The 22707-nt window shown below is 37.6% G+C and overlaps 1 protein-coding gene across 1 annotated transcript; it reads right to left on the minus strand.

The window, feature by feature from the left end:
- Positions 1-1200: 1200 nt before the first annotated feature.
- Positions 1201-21568, minus strand: RSL24D1 (ribosomal L24 domain containing 1). The gene is made up of 6 exons (XM_025919592.2): positions 21418-21568; positions 16604-16717; positions 14892-14964; positions 9457-9520; positions 7596-7681; positions 1201-6408 (listed from the first exon to the last, which is right to left on the minus strand). The coding sequence occupies exons 1-6, from the start codon at positions 21496-21498 to the stop codon at positions 6335-6337; spliced, it is 492 nt and encodes a 163-aa protein (XP_025775377.1). The 5' UTR covers positions 21499-21568; the 3' UTR covers positions 1201-6334.
- Between the last annotated feature and the right edge of the window lie 1139 nt (positions 21569-22707).

A 22707-nucleotide genomic window follows, 5' to 3' on the forward strand; every position in this document is an offset into this window, starting at 1 on the left:
TAATTAAATAAAAATCAAAAATTTGAATATGGGTAATTTTGCCTGCTCCCTTTATACTGGGCCCAGGAAGGGAAGCCCTTGTTAAGTGTTCACATACCAGTAACTACTCTTTTGTTTGCTACAGTCTTGTACCCAAGTGTCACTGGTGTTCAGTGCTAGGTGTTGTGGGGACCTGTCCCTTGGGTGAGCGTCTTAAAAGTTAGGGCACCAGATGTGCATTCCAAACCCTTCACTCCTCAGGGAGAAGATAGGAGTTGTGGAGTTATTTCCTCGTTGTATGGTCTTGTACCAGGTTTACTGGAAATGTGTCTCAGCCTTTCCTACTCATTTCAATGTGGCCATTTCCTCAGTCAGCTAACGTATAAGTCACCTAGCTAGTTTCCGGATTTTCTTCAGTAGTAACTGCTCTGTATGTAACTATACATTGTGTGTGCATGGGAGTAAGAAAGTTGAAGAGGCTACTATGGTGTTGTTATTGGTCAACCCTTACTTGGTAGCTTTTTAAAAAAATACCAATGTCTGGGCCTAATCCCAGAGATTCTCATTTAATTGGCCTGGGACAGGGCTCTGGCATTGTTCATTTTATGGCTGGCCCATATAATTCTAATTTGCCAACAAGTTTAAGGCCCACTCTCTGCATGCTACTATAGCTGTCCTTTAACAGATTTGACCCAAACCTTCCTGGATGCCTAATCTCTAGTGGGGATTTCCCATCTAGCCAAAGGAAGTAAAATCACTTGATAGGACCCACGTTATTTGAGATTCCACTTAAAAGTGGGAATGACATGTTACCATGTATGCTGTACATTTTGAGAAGATGATCTGAAGATTTTTTTCCCTTTCGGTTGTTAAGACAGCTCAAATAGCCTACTGGGCATCTTCAAAAGCCACCTCTCACCTCAAATGAACCCTGAAGCTTATCAGCATTATAACTTTCAGTCCCTAGGACTGTTGGCAATAATCCCAACAGTCCTGGAGAATTTTAAGAACTGGCAGAAGAATAAATACCTATTAAATTTTCGAAGTCCTATAAACTGTAACTAGATGAAGACAATTCCCAATGATTCAAATTTCTCAAATATAACATAAACTAATTATTTTGTTGCTAAATGAGGCAAACAATGCCTCATACACAGCAGATACAAACATTTCAAAACCTAATTGATGAACACTGAAATCGCTCATAAATAAAAGCAGGTGTTGGTAAAATTTCAAATTTTCTAGATAGCAGGATTAGCATACATTTCAGAGCCAGGTGAATATTTCCTTCAATAATTAGAAATTACACTGTAATTACAGGCATTACTATCCTAATTTACTTTAAGACAATAAATTTCAAAAACATTTCATTAGATTTGCTGTCTTAATTACACTCAAGCTGGGACAAATGATCACCTGTCAGTCCTACACACAAAAAAATTAAACTACTTCATAAAAACCTATCCAGTTCTCCAGAACCCCTTCTCTTACTTGATAGATTTTTTGTTTCCCTTGAATGAGTAAACATATATTGAGCACCAACCATGTGCCAGGCATCATACTAGATGCTATTCAGAATACCAGCAGGTGACTGACTCAGTCAGACTGAGCTTAATTCTAAGCTCTGCTAGTTGTTAGTGACCTGGATCACACTATTCAATCTCTCTTAACCTCAGGTTCCTCATCTGCAAAATGAGGACAGACTTAAAGGGTTGTGAATATTCTAAGATGAATGCAATGTACCTGTCGGTAATAACTGGCACTAAATTCTCACAACTCTGGAACTAGGTAGTACTACATGTTTGTGAATGTGAGAACAGTGGTATTGAGAGGTTATGACCTGCATATTTTCTCCTTTGAGATGTTTTTCTCTACACAATTTTTATTTCCGTTGTCTATTCTTCTAATGTATTTTCTGGTAGTTCTTCTTGGGTATATTCTAAGAAATGGGGGAACTGTATTAGTACAAAGTCAAAAGCTAATAGCTGTGATGTTTTGGCAGCATGAAGAATCTGAGGGCTGAAGAGAAACTCAGTGAACCATGCAATGTAAACACCTAAAATTTAACATATAGGAGTATGTTGTACTATGCTTCTGAATGGCAAATTCTTTGAATCAAGTAAACTGCCTTTAATACTTGCTCACTCCCTCCCTGTACTGCATTCCTTGCTATCAGAAGAGGAAATATGGAGTCTCATTAGATGCACACTAGACAACTGTGTGGAATAACTGACTAGAATGGCATACTTTTCACTGGTGTTCCTAAGAGTCCACACCTTGCCACCAAACTAAACATATTAGCACTTTACTGTAATAGACTAAAGCAAGTATTTAAAAGCTGTCATTCAGAAAACTCAGTTGCTCAAAATACTAAAGAGCCTGTCTCTTGTATTTTTTGTTTGGTTAACATTACTTTGGAACAGTACTCTTGAGGTATTAATAGATTCTTCCCAATTCATTGTCCTTATTTATGTTTTTATACTCTATGACTGCCATGACAATAACAGCTTATGTTCAGTCCTTCGTAGGATTTCCTGACATGGGAATGCTCCAGCCAAACCCAGAAATGCAGGTTGATCTATCGCCACTAAAGAAGTAGACCTAAGCAAAATCTGGTATGCCACCTAAGGCAAACACTGCTCTTAAGCAAGTTTTCCTAACAGATTTGATTAATGCTGAAGTCAGAGAATGCTTCCTTTCTTAATGCAGCTCACTGCTGGTAATTTGTCTTTTGTATCTTTGAAGTTACTGGTTATTTAAAAAAACAAAAAACAAAATAACCGTCCAGTAAACCTTGCATGTAGCTACACACTAATTTTCCACTTAGTCACAATTATCAAGCATCTTCCAGGCACCAGGTACTTAATACGTGCCTGGGATAAGATAGAAACCATCCCTGGACCCTTCGAGATTATGATAAAATGAGCTGCCTGGATTTGCTGAACAGGATGGAGATGTCTATTAGTCAAGACTTTATCACAAATGTTGAAAAGGAATCTATTAGCAAGATCAAAGGGCAGCCACAAAACTAAAGGTTACAGAAGGAGATACAGTAACTGGTACCTTAGGGAAGGTTACAAAGCACAAATATCACCTTCAATCCCTATATGATGGATTCAGTTAAGTTATAAAAGCCAAGGAAAATTTTGGAGCAGGACAGCTTAAGCCAAAGGCTCACCAGTGGCACCAGAAAGTAGAGATTCTTACATTCAAAACATGAGAATATATTCTTAAAAAGTCACTTCTTCACAACAAAATTCAACTGACCAAAAAATTTCAAATCAACATAAGGCTAATTGATACTCAAAACAAAAACATGCAGGGCAAAATGTGTGAGTTATATTTTCAATTCTATTATATGTAAAAAAAAAAAGAATATAGAAACAATTTTCCAAAAGAAATAGACTTTGAAACTGTTTTCTCTTTTTTGATACTTATTTTTCCCCCTTATCTTTTGAACACTTTTAATTCAGCAGGCTACTGTGCTAATTTTTACCAGGTAGTATTCATTCAATATTATAATGTATACTATACATCTGTATAATTAAAGTCTGATTTTTTTCAATCTCCTTTTAAAATGTAAGAAGGATTGGTGGAAGGGATAAACTGTCTTACATAAATTAACCCTTGATATTATGGGTGACAATTCACTGTTTAAATCATGAGCTGACAAATCGGAAATGGATTTCCCCCTCCCAGTCTTCGTAACAGAATGGGGAATAAGATGCTCTAAATAACTGATTTTTCTAGGTGAAATTAAAAGTTAACATTTTAAGCCCTACATAACTCTGGCTTTGTGGACTAAGTGCACTGTACTCAATTTAATGACAGCTATCCCCAAACCCTAATACCCTCCACCTTTCTCCCAAGGCAAAGCCCATTGCCTGTAAGTTTTGTGTGGTCACAAAGCCAATCCTAACAGCTAAGAATTCAATACTACCTATTATGGGAGTGGCCTTGAAATGATTATTTTGCATATATTACCTGGATCCTCATAAAAAATCCTGTAGTCATACTATCATTTCCATTTATTCAATGAAAAAACCAACACACAGGTTGAGCATCACTCAAGTAACTTCTACAGTCCTCTCTTATAGCAATCACTGGGACTTAAGACAGTATCTGAAGCTCCAGATAAATCCCTTCTACACATAGGCACTTGCATGAATACAAAACACTGCCTACTCCATCTATGTGATAAGAAGGGAAGGTACCTAAAAATTCTTCCAACTAGAAAAGAAGAGTGCTACTTCGTGGAATGTTAGGAAAGAGGCCAGTCCTTATGGAACTTATTTCTATAACATAAACATCTTTCAAGGTTTTCTATTTTTAAGAAATAAGACTTAATGAGTTTAAGTAAATTCTACTCCCAGGGTGGAGCTCAAACTCCCAACCCCAGCATCAAGAGTTGCATACTCTACTAAGCCAGCCAAGTGTCCCTTAATGAGTTTTTTCTGCTATCCTACAAGGTTTTATAAGGCAAATGTGTAAGCAAATTCTTTTCTATGACTTCCAAAGTTATATTACCCTTAAACAATTGAAGAATACATAAGTTCTATGAAGCAAAGGTCAGGAAAATTTTATGGTTTTGTGTTACACTAACGGCCCAGCAGAGGTCTCAATCAGACAAATAGAAACAGCACTGTACCATGCCACTTCTCAGGCAACATTTTAAAGGGACAACTCAGTCATAGAACCGTACTTAGAGAGCTGCAGAGGAGGGAAGGGGGGAACGGTGGCATCTGCATCCACACAGTTTATAAAGATATCTGGGATCTCAAAATACTATGAATTCCTGACAGGAAGAACTGATACTGCATCTCCAAGTTTAATAACCAAACACTTCTCTTTTCAGCTCAATTTCCCAAATTGATGGTCTCAAGGTAGGAAATCTGACAGTATGTGATCTTAAACATGCTGATTTTTTTAAAATTTTTTTAATGTTTATTTATTTTTGAGACAGAGCATGAGTGGGGGAGGGGCAGAGAGAGAGGGAGACACAGAATCTGAAGCAGGCTCCAGGTTCTGAGCTGTCAGCACAGAGCCTGACATAGGGTTCAACCCATGAACTGTGAGATCATGATCTGAGCCGAAGTCGGATACTTAACCAACTGAGCCACCTGGGCACCCCTTAAACATGTTGATATTAAAACAAATATAAATCTAGTATGGAGTACAAACTTCAAGTAATTTAACAAATGTCTTTGAGTTCATATATCATTTCCCCTAATTGTTTTATCAATAATGTTGTCTACCAATGACCCATATTTAACAAATAAGAACACAAGGGCAAAAATCACACTGGAATTCAGATCTTTGTCCTGAACACTTTGTCCAGTGATCACTTTTTCACTAATACTGAAGTAAAAATTTAGCCATTACTTTATAATTTTATAACCCTAAGATTATAATTTATTCTAAGTTCTGTCCTTAAAAATGTGAAGTGAGTTACTTAATATCCTTAAAGTTGCAAAAAATGTAGAAATATAAAAACATTATTCAGTATATATTTTTCTTTAATTGTATTTCCTACTTCAGTAGTATGTGGGAGTTATTTTCTTCCTGCTAAAGAATAGTTTTTTAGTAGCTTTTAAACAAAAAATATGAACTTAAGTCCAAATAATAAACCGTAAATTCTATTATCCAAAAACAATTAGGAGCTTTTTAAATGGAACCACACAACATCCTAAAAGGCACGGGGATTCTTCCACTTTTAAACTACTGCTAAGCTGGAAAAAAAAAATCTGGTTCTATCAGGAATCTCAGAATTGAGTGTTCTCCAAAATGAAAGTATAGAGTACCATTTCAGGAAAAAGCTATTCAGCTCTCACCTCCAACATAATTAGGCTTCATATACTCTTCTAAGAAACCAAAACAAATACTGAAATCAAAATAAAAGATTACTTAAGGCTAATTATCATACATACAGGTTGTTTTAGTTCCTTGTTTTAAGCCCCCTTCTATAATATTAAAGTAAAATTAATATTTTACTGCAAAGAAAATTTATGGCTAGGAATATGTAAAATATATTTTTGTCATTAGTTCTTCCATAAATACTGCATAGTGCCATTACCCAAATGGCAGGAACATTTTATGCCTACACTTGACTTCTGTATTTACAAAGAGAAGTTGCATGACTTACATAAATGTAAGTATCAGTGAAGGTTTAACAATGGAAATGCAATCTAACATCCATAATATCTGATATTTTACAGACAGCAATGAGCAACGTAGAAGAGATGTATTTTTAAATACCTTTCATTTGAGTGACCTTATGTAAAATATAAAAGATCATTTAGAAGTTCTTGGTCTCCTAAGGAGATTTTCAAATGCACTTATAGAAATAGTGAGATCTTTAAGAAATATCTTCCATGTCCACATCCTGTTGTAATTTCTGCACCATTTTTTCTTCCAATTGCTTTCCTTTGCCTTTAAAAACAAATTTAAAAAAAATATCAATCCACTGTAACCTTGCAGAACTCTTACCAACATTTTATAAAGGATCTTAGATGGTTTAAAATAGCCAATTCTAAGAAATTTAAGAATAGTAACCAAACCCACACAGGTCTTATGATATGTCATACATAAAATAAGCATTCCATACACATCTATTCATTTCACCCTAACATGCATTTTAAATGTGAGAGAACACAGACCCAGAGACGGATAAAATTGTCCCAGATCACTCAGTAAGCCCAGTAAGCTCAAGAGAGAATTTGAACCCTGGCCCTCTGGCTCCAAGGTCTCTGTTCTTTATAGTGTACTTACCTACCCTAAGAGGGTTACCTAAAAAGTTACGTAACAACAGTTCATTACTGTTGTTCTGGGTGTAAGTTCACATCGTCTATATGTGAAACAAATGCCCCAAGATTTTGCCTATTTTAATAAAAGTTGGTACAAAAATTAACTCGTTAAATACTTATCTATTCAACATATAGTTACAGAATTTGACCTTACTAAGGTTTTGACATGGAATCATTCACAGGAATTAACTCTTGAACTAAATCTCACCAAAATTTCTCTCCCTTCAGGTAATCTGCATAAGTAAATCATATAACAGATGGTATTTGGTGCCAGCTGAGTGAAGACTGGTTTTCTAGCACCACAAAAGAAACTACGCACACAAACAACTGCCCAAATGAGTGACTATAGGCAAGTTATATAAACTTAAAGAGAAAGTTTTAATACAAACAGTAGTATCAGAACCCAGAAAGCTAAGGAACAGAAGTTCAGACTCAAAAGGCCTGGGCCTCTGTATTTATCCTAAGTTGCACAATTCCCATACGAACCAAAGTTGGAAAACCACTAATAAAAAACACTATTATTTAATAAAAAGTATGAAAGAGGCAAAAATCTATTAAATTAATACTCAAATATGACTAGCTTATGGAATACAAGATTTTTCTGAAGGGAAAAAAACACCATTTGCAATAAATTAGAACTGGGCAATACAATGAATAAATTATATTTTTATAAACAAAGTCATACCATAAATGTGGTATTTACATGAAAAAGTGCCCATAAAAAGTTGACTAGCACCCACTTAACCAGACCACAACCATCCTGACTCTTGATTTCTCTACTGAAAGAGAACTTCTGTGTAATACAGCACTTACCGGCAAGAGGGGCCCGGATAAGATGAATGTTTTGCTTGACTTCTTTGATGTCCTGAACTTTCTGTAATTCTTTATTTTTCTTTAATCTAGGACAAAACACATAAAAGCCAAAACTAGTTACTAAAATTTCTTTAGAAGACATTAACTCATAATTTATCAAAATAATTTTAGCCAGGAATTAGCAGTAAGAACTCAAAATTATTTTCTAGTTCCTAATTAGCTTAAGAAATTCTTACACTACCACTGGTTCATTGACTGTATCCCTAGTACTTAGGAATAAACTGGGGATTAAAATATATTTGCTGAGTGAATGAAGAAATGTGATTGAAGAATTAAATGTCAGACATCAATGTCTATTATACAGATACAGTGCAAACCTCTCAAATGCTAAAGTACCTAGATCTTTTCTCCTCAAACGAAATAGGCTCTGTGCTAATTTTTCTGATCAGTAATACAAGAACACAAAACACATGTATGTGAGACAAACATGCTAACAGACTAGTTCTCAAACATTTAGCTTTTGTTTCTATATCACTTTAACATTTTTTTAAAGCCAGAAAGCTCTCGGCACATGCTTTTCTATGACAAACTAAATAGTAATATGATCAAAAACAAATGCTCCTGGGACACCTGGGGGGCTGTCTGTCAAGTGTCCTACTCTTAATCTCATGGTTCGTGGGATCTAGCCCAGCGTGGGTTCTGCATTGATAGCATGGAGCCTGCTTGGGATTCTTGCTCTCCTCTCTCTACCCCTCCCCTGCTTGCACGTGTAGACCCTCTCTCTTAAAAAAAAAAAAAAAAAAAAAAAAAAATCCCTGCTCTAAAGAAACAGCCAATTCCAGGCCAGGGAAGTATAAGATGAGGCCACATCTTCTTAGCCATCAATCAAGAAAGCACCCAAAGAAAGATGAGGAAATTCACAATGAAATGGGACCCTGCCTGAAGGGATGCCCAGTAGCCTATATGGAACACTTACAACATCAAAATAATGACAAAGAATTATCACCCCTTGAATACCAGAAGAATCAATGAATACACACAGATACATGAATAAAGGAATACATTTTGAAACTGGAAAAGGGAAAAGCTCCTTTATATGAGAAAGGCAACTAATAAAAGAAAAAATTACTGAACCAGGTACCAGTTTGAGGAACTGTGCAGAGGGTCAATGTATTTCCCCTAAGATATGTACTGATCAAAAAGAAAGAGCAGAGCTTTTCAATGGAGTGGAAAAAACTGGCAGACACCCCCTTAACCAAGTGATCAATCACTTGAAACAATATGTGGCTCCTGCTATTTGTGTCCTTCTTATGTATCATCATTTCTATGATACTCTGGCCAAAAGTACCTAACCTGAATCTAATCATGAGGAAAACATAAGATAAACACAAACTGAGGAACATTCTATAATATAACTGACCTGTATTCTTCAAAAATGTCAATGTCATTTAAGATGAGAAACTGTCCAAACTAAAAGAGCTTCAGGAGATAGGACCACTAAATGCAATGCAAGATCCAGGGTTTTCTGTTGCTACTGGAACTGGTGAAATTTAAATAAGGTTTGTAGGTTATATAACCATATCATTCAATGTTAATTTTCTGATTTGGGTAATTATATGATAGGTATCTAAGAACATGTTCTTATTTTTAGAATATATACATAGAAATACACTCAGAAAAAGGGTATCATGTCTTCAACTTACATAGAGACAAGGACAGAGTGAATGTGGCCAAATGCTACCAGAATATACAAGAGTTCTTTATACTATTCTTGCAAGTTTTCTGAAGTTATGTGAAAAAAATTTATCTGGATTTCTACTAGTAATTATTTTTCCAAGAGTTACTCTACACATGTTCATACCTGTTCATTATAAATTTAGCTTGGCGTTTCTGTTTGATCTCTTCAACTCTCTTCATTGCATCAACTACAAAAAAAAATAAGAGTTACATATTTTTGCACATTCAAGCAAGAGCTTTAATAATCACTTTATTCTGACTTAGAAATGGCTTAAATGAAACCCTCATTGCACAAACAATCCCTACTAAAATAGCTGAAGAAGGTAGGTACTCTTAGAGTTAACAGTGTTGTCAGCTATCTTTCACAAATACAGCTCTAATTTTTATTTTACAAAAGTCTTTACTGCTACTAAATTTTCCTTCTACTTTAAACCAGCCCAAACTTTAAGAATTTGGATTAAGGGCAACAAATCTCATTCTTACCTTGTCCTCTCCGTTTAAAAAAAAAAAAAAAAAAAAAAAAAAGGCACCATTCTGGTAATAAATACTACTTTTTCCTCTAAGTGCCTGGGATATGATCTGCACATGATGAATACTGGTAGAATGAACCAATCAATTTGCCATGTTCCCAACCACTAAAATCCAATAGTTTGGGGAAATGTGTAGAGGGGCTAAATCCAACTATGCTCTACAATCTACATTAGCACTAAGATTAAGACAAACCATACATGTAATTTTACATTTTCTAGCAGCCACATTTAAAAAGTCAAAATCTAGCGATGTATCTTATTTTATCCAATATATCAAAAATACTGTCATTTCAACATAATACAAAAATTACTGAGGAATTTTATGCTTGTTTTCATATAAAGTCTTCAAAAACCATGTATTTTACATTTACAGCAAATCTCAGGGCACCTGGGTGACTCAGTCAGTTAAAAGCATCCCACTTCGATTCGGTCATGATCTCACAGTTAATGAATTCAAGCCCTGCATCAGGCTCTGTGCTGATAGCTCAGAGCCGGGACCCTGCTTCAAAATCTGTGTCTCTCTATCTCTCTGCCCCTCTCCTGCTCATGCTCTGTCTCAAAAATAAATGTTAAGAAAAAAAAAAAATTTTTTTTTTTAAATTTACAGCAAATCTCTATTCAGAATAGCCACATTTTAAGTGTAGCCCCTGTGGTCAGTGGCCGCCAGACTGGGCAACACACTCCCAATCTAACTTCTTCTATTCTGTGATCTGAAGAATAGCAGGATATTCAAGTAATCTTAAAACATCACCAATATACTTTAACTATAAAGGATAAAATACAGTGAAAAAACCTGTCAGATGCCACCTTAAACAATGATCAAAGTTAACACAGCCAGTAATAAGACCAATGGACAGCTGGAGGTAGCTCCTAAAAGGATACAACGATAAGAACTCAGCATCCCATCTATGGTATTCCAGCCAAACGTCCATTACCCAAATCTAACACTGAGGCAGTATCAAACAAAAGTCAATTAAGGGACTTTATACCAAACACTTGACCCATACTCTTCAAAACCATCAATATCAGTGCACGTGGGTGGCTCAGTTAAGCATCCAACTTCAGCTCATGTCATGATCTCACAGTTTGTGGGTTCAAGCCCCACATTGGGCTCTGTGCTGACAACTCAGAACCTAGAACCTGCTTCAGATTCTAGGTCTCCCTCTCTCTTGCCCCTCCCCCACTCATTTTCTCTCTCTCCCCCAAAAATAAACATTAAAAAAATTTTTTAAATCTGTCAGTATCATAAAATATAAAAACTTGGGAACTGTTTCAAATTCAAAGAGACCAAAGAGACATGACCTGTACTATTCCTCCACAGGTCTAAGATTAAATGGTAATACTGTACCAATGTTAATTTCTTAATTTTAAAAACTATGCTATGGTTATTTACAAGAATGTTCTATTTTTCAGGAAATACTCTTTCTACTAAACTACTTACGGATAAAAACATTATATATGCAACTTAAAAACTTCAAAATATTGTAAAAGGAAAACAAAGGAGAATGGTAAATTTAATAACATTTGAGGAATCAAAGATGAAGGATATCAGAATTCTGCAGCTTTTCTGTTCAGTCTAAAAATATGTCAAAATAAAATCATTTAAGTGTAATATGGGGACCAGCCAACATTGATACCACCTGAAAACATATCAGAAATGCAGAATCTTAAGTCCCACCGAGACATGCTATATCGCAATCTGCATTTTAACAAGATCCCCCAAAGGTCTCATGGAGCCACTGGTATTAAGATAATGTCTACATGAATAATCTAAGACAGAGTCAACTTTAAATCTGCTCATGCTAAATATGTAACTTTTTTCTTTCTTTACTTTCAACAAAAATATGGCCAAATTCTGGTACTCAAAAGTATTTCTATACCTTAAAGTTACTCAGAAGGGAAATAAACAGCAGTGGCAGGTAGGGGCACCTGGGTGGTGCAATCGGCTAAGCGTCCAGCTCCATTTCATCTCAGGTCACGATCTCAGGGTTCATGAGAACAAGCCCTACTTCAGGCTCTGGGCTGACAGCCTGCTTGGGATTCTCTCTGTCTCTCCCCCTACACACACATGCATGCTTTCTTTCTCTCAAAATAAGTAAACTTTTCAAAAAAGTGGCAGGTAAATCCTCTCCAAAGAATAAGACACTACCTTTCCAAATATTGCAGAAGACTGAAAAATTTTTAATGTAAGAAACACCTGATATTTTTTTTAATGTTTATTTTTTTGAGAGAACAAGAGACAGAGAATGAGCAGGGGAAGGGCATAGAGAAAGAGACACAGAATCCAAAGCAGCCTCCAGGCTCTGAGCTATCAGCACAGAGCCTGACATGGGGCTAGACTCATGAACAGCAAGATCATGACCTGAGCCAAAGTCGAACACTTAACCAACTGAGCCACCCAGGTGCCCCAGGAAACACCTGATAATAAAATTGACCTGCAACACAAAGACCTGAAGGATAAAATAGAAACTTTTCTTCCTAGGATTCTTGTTTTTGAAGTTCTCCTGCTGTTTCTGTGGACACCAGCATCTTAACAAAAGTTGCTCAGTCCACACCTTTCCACAATTCAAAAACGTAAGCAATGAGTATAAAACTGCCAACAGATTAGCTTCAGACCTGATGATACTGAAATAGAGGGTGTGGGAAATCAACAAACCTTTTAGAAGAGTAACATTTTTTTGGAATACTACTAAAAGTTTTTATTAACTGTGCAGTAGGAAATAGTTTTAAGTTCCAAAAGATTCATACTGTCTACTGAGAAAGTTTTCTACGAAAAGTCTACTTTTAGGATCTCAAAAGGAAAGGATAATAGAATCTATGCGGGGCGGGGGGGGGGGAACCCTCAATAGAGCACTGCTGCTTATAGAATTTACTTATGTAGGGGTGCCTGGGTGGCTCAGTCGGTTAAGCGTCCAACTTTCTCAGGTCATAATCTCATGATTCGTGGGTTCTGTACTGACAGCTCAGAGCCTGGAACCTGTTTCAGATTCTGCATGTCCCTCTCTCTCTGCCCCTGCCCTGCTCGCACTCTGTCTCTGTGTCTCAAAAATAAATAAAAAATTTTTTAAAAATTTACATATGTATAAATAAGTGGGGCAGTGACTGATAACATACGAACCAGTTACTGTGTAAGAGAAACAATAAAATAGGAATACTCAGTGAAGTGCATCAGAAGGGCAGGGACTATATGTGCCCTGTTCATCTTTGTATGCAAGACTAAGTACTTTTTGTTAAAATACATGAAGTCTTACGATACACAATTGTATCTTTCAGGAACAGTGTTAATAACAGGAAACCAGCACAGAGGGTCATAGTAACTGAATATCCACAGACGACTAAAATATTCACCTGTTTCAACATCAAACTGAATCTCCACCAAGTAATAGTTATAAAATATGTAAAAATGATCTGGAGCTGCTATCCTCAAATAGTAACAAAGAAAATAAAGTCCAAAATTAAATAAAATTCAATGGGATATAAAAATGCTTTCAGACCTTCTAATAACATCTCTGACAAGTTTGTCTTTTAGAATCACTTTAAGAATTCTTACCAAAAATTTGTAATAATGCGTGGTGATGGATACCAACTAGACTTTGTCATTTCACAATATATATAAGTATCAAATCATTATTACACTGTATACCTGAAACTAATATGTTCTATGTCATTTATACCTCAATTTAAAAAAAGAATCCCATTAATCTCTTTAGAAATCCTTGAGTTTAAATCAGCATTATTTCCTTATCAAATAAACCCAGTATATTCAACTGCTTTCCAGAAATTAACTCTTCCTCTAATTGCAAAACAGAGGGAAAGACCTTATTTAAAAGAAAACACCAAGATTATGTGGAAAGGCAATTCCAAAACTGGAGTCTAAATTCTTCACATAGTCCAGAAAGATAAAGCTTTAGAGAGTGTCAAATACTACTACAAAGGCCCCAATTTTTCAATTCCTCCCCTGAAGTGTTGTGACTGGGCAAAAGGTGATGAAAAGGATGCCCTGACTATGATCCATTCAAGACTGATAAAGTCTACAGGACTCCAAGCCCTGGAGACTTCTCAATAACAAACCAACTATATCACCTCCACACCCAAGACTATATAAATGGCTAAAGAACACCTAAGACAGGCATGGGGAGAAGAAAAGTCAGGGACAAGGACCTCAAACATACGCAAAGGGTCATCTACAAGCTAACTTAAGGAATTTAGTTTTACTACATATGGGTTTCTTTTTTTTCACTAAAGTCTCTGCCTACTTCAGGAAAAAGAGGGGAAAAAAAAAGACAAGGACTAGTTACCATTGCTTTTAACTTCAGCAGCCTATAGCTCCACTTATACCTAAGTCATGCACTTAGAAGTTCTGTTAGAAAATGTAATTATCACCTTAGGTGCTACACTTTTTAATTTTACAGAAGCATTACATTTTATAAAGTATACCAAATGTTTATATCCCTAAACTAAATTATCTAAACTTATAAAGTGTGTTAGGTTGGGGCACCTGGGTGGCTCAGTCAGCTAAGCATCTACCTCTTGATTTTGGCTCAGGTTTGATCTCACAGTTCGTAAGTTCAAGCCCCACATCAGGCTCTGTACTGACAGTGCAGAGGCTGCTTGGGATTCTCTCTCTCTGCCCGTTTCCCCACTCAAATGCACACAGCATGTGCACGCTCTCTCAAAATAAATGAAAAAAAAAGTGTTAACTTTTGTGTATATTTTAACTATGCCACACTCACCCCAAAAAAGTATTCTCCACTTCTATTTTTTCTCAGATTTTTAGGTATTTTTATATCTGTGTAGGCACTTCAAATCATATCTAATAATTACATTATTTTTATAATGCATATATCAGCCAATTCTGAAAAGGATTTGGGGCAGTTTATAACAAAAGATGCAAGTACAACAGAACTAGTAAAACAAAGATAAAGAATAAAAGCTAATCAATGAAAATATTTAAGCAACATAAAACATTAAATTCAAGGTAATATCCCAAACAAGTATCTAAAATTCCCGGTATTCCTTTGTGACTTACTAGTTTTATTCCATAGCTCTCGCTGGTATTTAACAGGTTCATTTCTACGTTTTTCAAATTCAAATGAATTATCCTGTAAGAGAGGGAAAAATAATGGTTTTAAGGGAGATACAGAGGAAGCATTACTTAAAACTTTATTCTCCTTTTCACAAGGGTTCCAACCATGTGACACATATTTCAAACCATGGACACATATTAAGATTTCCCCAGGGTGGCCCCAGCAAACCCAAGTTTTCATACTTTTTCTCCTTTTCACACCAGATGTATAAGACAGCCCTACTGAAAATACCAATCTGTATACAAGTGATTCTTAAGAGGACATCGGGAGGAAGGTATTAGCCCCATCCTTCAGAGGGGCATATAACAATCAAGGAGATTATAAAAAAACTGAAGAGGCCTCCCTAATTTCCAGTTCCTAGATGAGACTCATAGGCAGAAAACTTTCTATGAGGCTGAACCATATGAATTACTACTTTTCAAAGATCAAAATGAGTCAAACACTGAGAATTTCATATGGTTCAACCTAAAAACCTATCATGTATGTTCATATATCTCAACACTTACATACCTTTGTTATAGCATAAAGCTATATAACTACACATCTTCATATAGCATATGAACACTTAGATAACTTTGTTATAGCATAAAGCTATATAACTACACATCTTCAAATAAATGTGGTGCTACTCTGCATGACATAATTCTCTCCCAGAAATTCTTCAGGTGCCCTTTAAATATACTTGGTATTTTGACAGTTAATAATCCTATTTACCTTAAAACATGAGAAACAATTTTAGAAAAGCTATAGTTCTCTTAGAAAAACTATAGGTATGTTTCTTAGTTTTCAAATTTATGTGAGATAGGCACATGGAACAGCATTAACTCTGTATTTACCTATTTATATACACGTGACCTACTCAGTCACAATAACCTCAGCAAAGACAAGGTAACTGGTCACCAGCAGATGATTGTGACTGGCATCCTTTCTTCACTCATGCAGTTGTCACTTGCATTTGAAGTGCTAAGTTTATTCTCATCCATACCAGAAATCATTTTTGTGACAATAATTGTGATTTGGCTTTGCATCTTGTCAAAATACATTCTCCTCATTCATGGAAAACGAGGAGTATTAAGGAAGCCAGGAAAAGGCTTCACTGCAATTGCTTAGACACTGCCCTTAAGGAGTAGAGAGGTGGGAAAGTCAAACAAGGAGGGAAGGAACAGTTTAAAGGTCTTCTTCCCTCAAAGGAGGCTTATGCAGCAGCTTTCACCTCCTCCTTTACATGGGTCATACGTGAACTAGCTTCACCAGGCCCTTATACCAACTCAGTACCAACAACCTGATGATGGCTGACTCATGCATGATATTCTCTCACCCTTGACTATCCACTATTCCTCCTTCTACCAACACCATTACCTAATTTCTCTGTTCTCGAAGTCCTGTAAGGAAATCCAGAAAATGATAAATCAGTCTACTACAAATCTTATCAGAACCCTTAATGTTGGTGATGAATCCTTTAATTAATCTCTTGGCTTTGTCTCAAAATCCTTGAGTAGCAAATTAGATTATTATCAGAACCAAACCCAAATAAATCACTTACCAATTCTCATCACAGGAAGCCTTGTTATAGTTAATTAAATTATATGCCCTCCCCTGTAAAAGTTAAATTTTAAAAACCGTAAAAATTCCATTGAAAGCTAACTATACTCACCACTGTAAGCTCTTTACCAGCTGCTTTACGGAATGCTTTAGTCCACCTGACCTTGCGAGGATTGCGCTTCTTTTTAAAGTTTTTATGACACTTGGATTTACAGAATCTGAACACCTATAAGAAAAGTTAAAATAGTGGAAAGTCAACATTACAATTTTTTCTATCGTAGGATGTTACCCCTGCCCAGACAAAATATACTGCAAAGTCTGAAAAATGACAATGGTTGTACTCACACTTTCTTCTTACAACACCACTTAGAAATACATGTAAACAGGGGTACCTGGGTGGCGCAGTCGGTTAAGCGTCCGACTTCAGCCAGGTCACGATCTCGCGGTCCGTGAGTTCGAGCCCCATGTCAGGCTCTGGGCTGATGGCTCAGAGCCTGGAACCTGTTTCCGATTCTGTGTCTCCCTCTCTCTCTGCCCCTCCCCCATTCATGCTCTGTCTCTCTCTGTCCCAAAAATAAATAAACGTTGAAAAAAAAATTTAAAAAAAAAAATAAAAATAAAAAAGAAATACATGTAAACATGTAAGATTAAATGTAAACTGAACTATTTTTTGACTAAAACCTGACTATCAAATATCACAGCTAACAGCTAAGGGCCCCCAAAATAATATGGTTAAAAAACTACCAGTCATGTTTATAGATTAACAGTAAAACCTTACAGTCATCTTAAACAAAAAATGGTATTTGCAAGGAAAGTCACTTATTTAAATCCCTGCCCACTTAATAATAATTCTCAAAATTCACTTTCTATATACCTCAATGTGGGAGGTGGGGGTAGTTTCAAACAACTCCTGTGAATCCCTTTTTGTTCTTTCCATCCTTTTTGTTAAAAGCACAAAATAATTTCAAAAAAGCAACTAACAATGGCTACAGATTTGTTTTCTAAAATATGTACTCATAGTAGGAAATTCAATACTCTAGTTCTCCACCTTTATCCCAGAAGATATTATCCTTTAACAGTGCTAACTTAAAGTTTAATGATGCTTCAATATGCCCGTGAAATGGCTAATTAGGACTCATTATAAGTCTAAAATGCATATTTTGTTACTTTGTAATGTCTCCAAACACAATGCAATTTGTATGTGTACAGGAAATCTGAGAAGCAAAAGTACTACTTAGGAGTATATGGATCTTGGCAAATAAAATTAAGGTGAATCATCACACCTAGAAGATGTGACCTATCTTCTAGGTCTAATTAAGTATAAAAAAGGTCAAAATGAAGTATAAACATTCCAAATTTTGTGTATACATCACAAACCTGCATATATATCACAAGCCAAAATACTTTTCTTTTTTTTAATCTTTATTTATTTTTGAGAGAGAGAGAGAGAGAGAGCGCAAGCAGGGAAGGAACAGAGAAGGAGACACAGAATCCGAAGCAGGCTCCAGGCTCCAAGCTGTCAGCACAGAGCCCAAAGCGGGGCTCAAACTCATGAACCATGAGATCATGACCTGAGCCAAAGTCGGATGCTTAACTAACTGAGCCCCCCAGGCGCCCCGCCAAAATACTTTTCATTTTATGTACACTTTGTTCTATGGGGAAATTCAAGCAGGTCCCTATATACACTAGAACACAGTTTTCTTAGAAATAGTCAATACTAGGGTCGTCTGGGTGGCTCAGTCAGTTGGGCATTCAACTCTTGATTTCGGCTCAGGTCAGGATCCCAGGGTCATGTGATGGAGTTCCACATTGGGACCGAGCATGGTGCCTGTTGGGATATTCTTTCTTTCTCTCTCTCACTGTGTGTGTGTGTGTGTGTGTGTGTGTGTGTGTGTGTGTGTGTGTGTTCCTCTGTTCCTCCCTGTCCCCTCCTGGCCCTCCCTCTCTCCCTCCCTCTCAAAAAAAAAAAAAAAAAAGCCAATACTAGTTTAATCTGATCTGGGTCAGTACCTCCTGGAGAGCCCTCTCCTAAGAGACATGGGTCAAAACATGCCTGTATTATTGAACAAGTTTCAAAGCAAGTAGAAATCTAAGAATACAATGGATCTCCTGGAGTACCCCACCATGAATTCATATCAGTAATTTTGTATTTTTAGCCCAAAGGACTATTGCCTTTTACAGTAAAAGCCTCCTAACATTTAATGCCTACTAGATAACTCCTAGACAAGTCCCCATTTCTGAGATACACCTAATGAGAGGTTTGAACTTGTCCTGGATCTCCTCAATTCCAAACTGAGCCAATGGAAAGTTATACATAGAGAAGTCTATTTGAACTCTGTATCTAATAGATAACTGAAAAGCACAATAAAGTACCTGAAAAGACTGGAATCAATGGAACTACGAAGGGAATTCAACTAACAAATAAGAAAGATCTACTATGTGTCTGATATTACCAGGTACTAGGGATACAAGAATAATTAAAACATCATACTCTATCTTGAGAAGGTTAGGACAGCATTGTAATAAAGTCTCATTTTACAATGAAGAGATTGAGATCAGGGTAGGGCATAAACAATGGGATGAAACTATATACAATGGTCATACGTAAGTAAAATGGAAATATAAAAAAAGGAAGTGGTGGGTGAGTGGTGGATGGATTGTGAGGCAAAACTTCATAGGCTCAAGTTTCCCTCTTAAGCTAGTCCTCTATCATCCTTAGTCTTCAACATGCAGATTAAATGATCTAATACCTCAGCTTCAAAGTTCTTCAACTCTTAAACTCCAATGACTGAATACTTATTAAGCACTCATTAAGGGTGCATGTATTTTTTATGTTTGAAAAGTATATAAAAATATGGAATATTAACACTATTTGTACCCTTAAGAAAATACCTAAGAAGCATAAGAGGGGAGGTCTCTATGAAAAACAGTCCCAGGGAGCCTGGGTGGCTCAAGTCGGTTGGGCCTCCAACTTCAGCTCAGGTCATGATCTAACTGTTCATGGGTTTGACCCCCGCATCAGGCTCTGTGCTGTTATCTCGGAGCCTGGAGCCTGCTTCGGATTCTGTGTCTTCCTCTCTCCCCCTCCCCCATTCACACCTCTCTCTCTCTCAAAAATACACAAACATTAAAGAAGGAAAGAAGGAAGAGAGGAAAGAGGAAGGAAGGAAGGAAGGAAGAACAGTCCCAAAAGCTAAGAGAAAAAAGGCAGAAAACCTATTAGGAAGCTATAAAAGTAACAAGTGCCTAATATGAAAGCAGAGTGGGAGGCCAAAAAGAAAGCAAAGACCACTAAACTTTGCAGAGCCAGGTTAAGACTTGGTAACTAGATTAAAAAAAGGTAAAAGGTTCAAAGATGACTCTCACATTTCTAGCAAAACTGTCTAGGCATATGACAGTAGTATTAAATGAAAAAGCAAAAAAGATGTGAATTAGGAACTCTCAGTAACCTCACTGGTACAAACAGGATTTCCCTATCCAGTGGAAAATTCAGACTAGAGCAAAGAAGGTACAGATCTGGACATGATAAACACAGAAAGAACGAGATTCCTATCTTCCTTAGTGCTTCAGGGCCTCTGAATCTTATATCCCCAGCCAACTCTGTTCTTGTCTTCCCTAGAGTAAGCTGGCTTGCAGCCAATTCAATACTGTCCTTGCTAGCAATAGACTTCATCACCATGAATTTCCATTGTGCCTGCCAAATCAACACACAACTCTAGATAGCTCCCATGGTCTTTTGTTCTCATTCCTATACCCACCCGATAAGCCCTGCGGGGCAAAAACCGTAAAATTATAATGACCAGATGACCTACAAAGCCATATTGCCCACTCTGAATTAAACGCCAACCTAACGATCATTAAGTTAGTTTCTATAAATTTTTTATCATGTTCCTGAGAGCAGGTATTCAAAATCTTCTACACGTTCTTTCAAGTTCCCAAACCTAGTTTTGGTCCCACACTTTCAGCAAAAACCCCTTGCTCCTAATTAATGACGTCAATATCTTCCATCTTTAATAGATACAAGGTGATGAAGCAGAAAGTGTAATTCCTTGGCATAACAAAGTCACCTATTAAAATATAAAGTCCTAGATCCAAATGCTGAGAAATAATATGTTAGAGGAAAGAGATTCATTCTGATATAAGATAGCAAATTCATGTATTATTCACAAAGTCTTTCACAACCAGGTCTCATAATTATGTTTGTATTTTATGTTTATAGATGTACCTTCTTATGTAGACTTACATATATGTGTATTTATAGCCTTACCCCAGGCCTGGATCACCATTTACAAGTCACTTCCCTAAAGAGATTGCTTCGCTGTGCCTCTCTTCAACTGTTCACTCTTCCACCACCTAGAATTCCCTCTTCTCACTTTTTTATGCAACATTCAAGATCCAAGATAAATGTCTTTCTGAGCCTTTTCAAATACGACCCTCCCCAACTCACCTCCAGCAACTTCGTAATACATAACTACTACTAGGCCATATGCAGCATTTCTATAGTGTTACGGACACTCCCAACTCTTATTCATCTCTACGGGCATAGAGCCTAGCAATGATGCTTGACTGGCCATACATTCAACAAAGTTTACTTAATTCAAGAACTCCACCCAAGTACAAGAGTGACCAAACAGCCCCCACACACCCCCAGACTACATCCGGCGCTGTCTAAAATAACTCGGGGACCTCACCGCAGCCAGCCTCGGTCAAGGGTGGCCTGGTGTCCAGCTCGGTTCGGGACACCAGGAAGGAGAAACTCCGCAAGCGGGAGGTCGAGGCCGGAGGTCCTCACAAAATCACCCCTTGTGAGGGCAGCGCGGAAAACGCGAGCCAAACGCCCCAGGTGCAAAGGAACCACGCGCTGAAGCGGCGCTCCTCAAGCCCGCGGGAGCGTCGCAGAGCGCGCGCCAGTCTTGGCGACCTCACCTTGCAATCGTTGCGGACAAACATCATGCCGTGGCCGGGGTAAATGGGCCCCGAACAGAAATAACACTTCTCAATACGCATGTTGAAACCGCGTGAGCTCTCACAGACCAAACGCCGAACTCGAGCGGAAGTGACGCAGCCCGCCACAGGAAGTGGTTCTCTTTAGTACCCGACCCCGGAAATAGTGAGCATGCGTCGGCCCTGAGGGCCCTGGGAAGCGGTCCGAACGTGACAGCGCCTCTCAGCGGCAGCGCGAGCAAAAGCGCTGCCGTTTTGCGCAGGCGCAGAGCTGCAAAGTCGGCTTGGCAGCCTTCACTGTGGGAGGTGGAACGTGGCGGTACGCCGCCTTAGAAACCTGTTCTCACAGCGGGTCGTTTTCCTCTCAACCATACCCTGTAACGTCAGCATTTACTCCTATCTTATGTGATATGTTCTTTGTCCCTGGCCGACTCTCCACACACTGGGATGTCTTTAGGAACTCCTTAACACTGGGGCACTGCCTGCCCCAGACTTGCCACTGACTGGCGTCCCCAGAGTACTTGCGCTGTGGCAGAGAGAACCTGCGGCCTCAACGCTACGACCCAAGCGGTCGAGTCTCTGAAGCTCAGAGAACGTTACCAAAAATTTTTGAAAGACTTGTGGTGATTTAAACCTTTTCTCCTCCCTACCCCCTTTTAATTAATATGCATGTGGTAGAAACATTTTAATAGGAAACTAAGGTTCCCTCCTCAGACCTCGAGACTTCTCCACAGTGGCAATTGGTTTCTTTTCAAGATTTTCTGTGCATAGATAAACATATTTATTTCTGTGTACGTGTGTCTCTTTCTTCTTAACACTAATGAGTATCCTATTCACCGTTTTCTGCACCTGGTTGTTACCTGTCTCCCACTATTGGAATAAGAGCTCCATGAGGACGGGGATTTTTGTCGTTTTGTTTACTGCTATAGCCCACAATGATGAAGTCTTGGGGTGATGGTGGGGTGATCCGGAGACAACGGCCAATAAAGAATTCTTGAAGATGTCTTTGGTGCAAAAAGGTGATTTTTTTAAAGCATGGGGACAAGACCCATGTGCAGGAAGGGCTGCACTGGGGTGATAGGTAACTGATTAGATACCGTCAGGTTGTGAAGAGGTTAAGGATAGAGTAAGTCTCTAAGGTATTTTGGAAACAGGGTTTCCAGAATCTTGAGGGATTAGCTGTTGCCAGGAAAATGCCATTTATTACCGGTTAGTAAAACCTGAGTCATGGAACCATGGAGATGTGTATCAGAGGGGCATAAGCCTGGAGTA

This window comes from Puma concolor, chromosome B3 (assembly GCF_028749965.1).
Source record: "Puma concolor isolate L17-30 chromosome B3, mPumCon1.1.hap2, whole genome shotgun sequence".
Classification (NCBI taxonomy): domain Eukaryota; kingdom Metazoa; phylum Chordata; class Mammalia; order Carnivora; family Felidae; genus Puma; species Puma concolor.

Bases quoted from the DNA above. Each gene is read 5' to 3' on its own strand.
- RSL24D1 (XM_025919592.2), bottom strand. From the start codon at position 21,498: ATGCGTATTGAGAAGTGTTATTTCTGTTCGGGGCCCATTTACCCCGGC. The intron at 16,718-21,417 runs GTGAGGTCGCCA...CTTTTCTTATAG, and splicing joins TTGTCCGCAACGATTGCAAG to GTGTTCAGATTCTGTAAATC. The intron at 14,965-16,603 runs GTGAGTATAGTT...CCTCTCTTACAG, and splicing joins CTGGTAAAGAGCTTACAGTG to GATAATTCATTTGAATTTGA.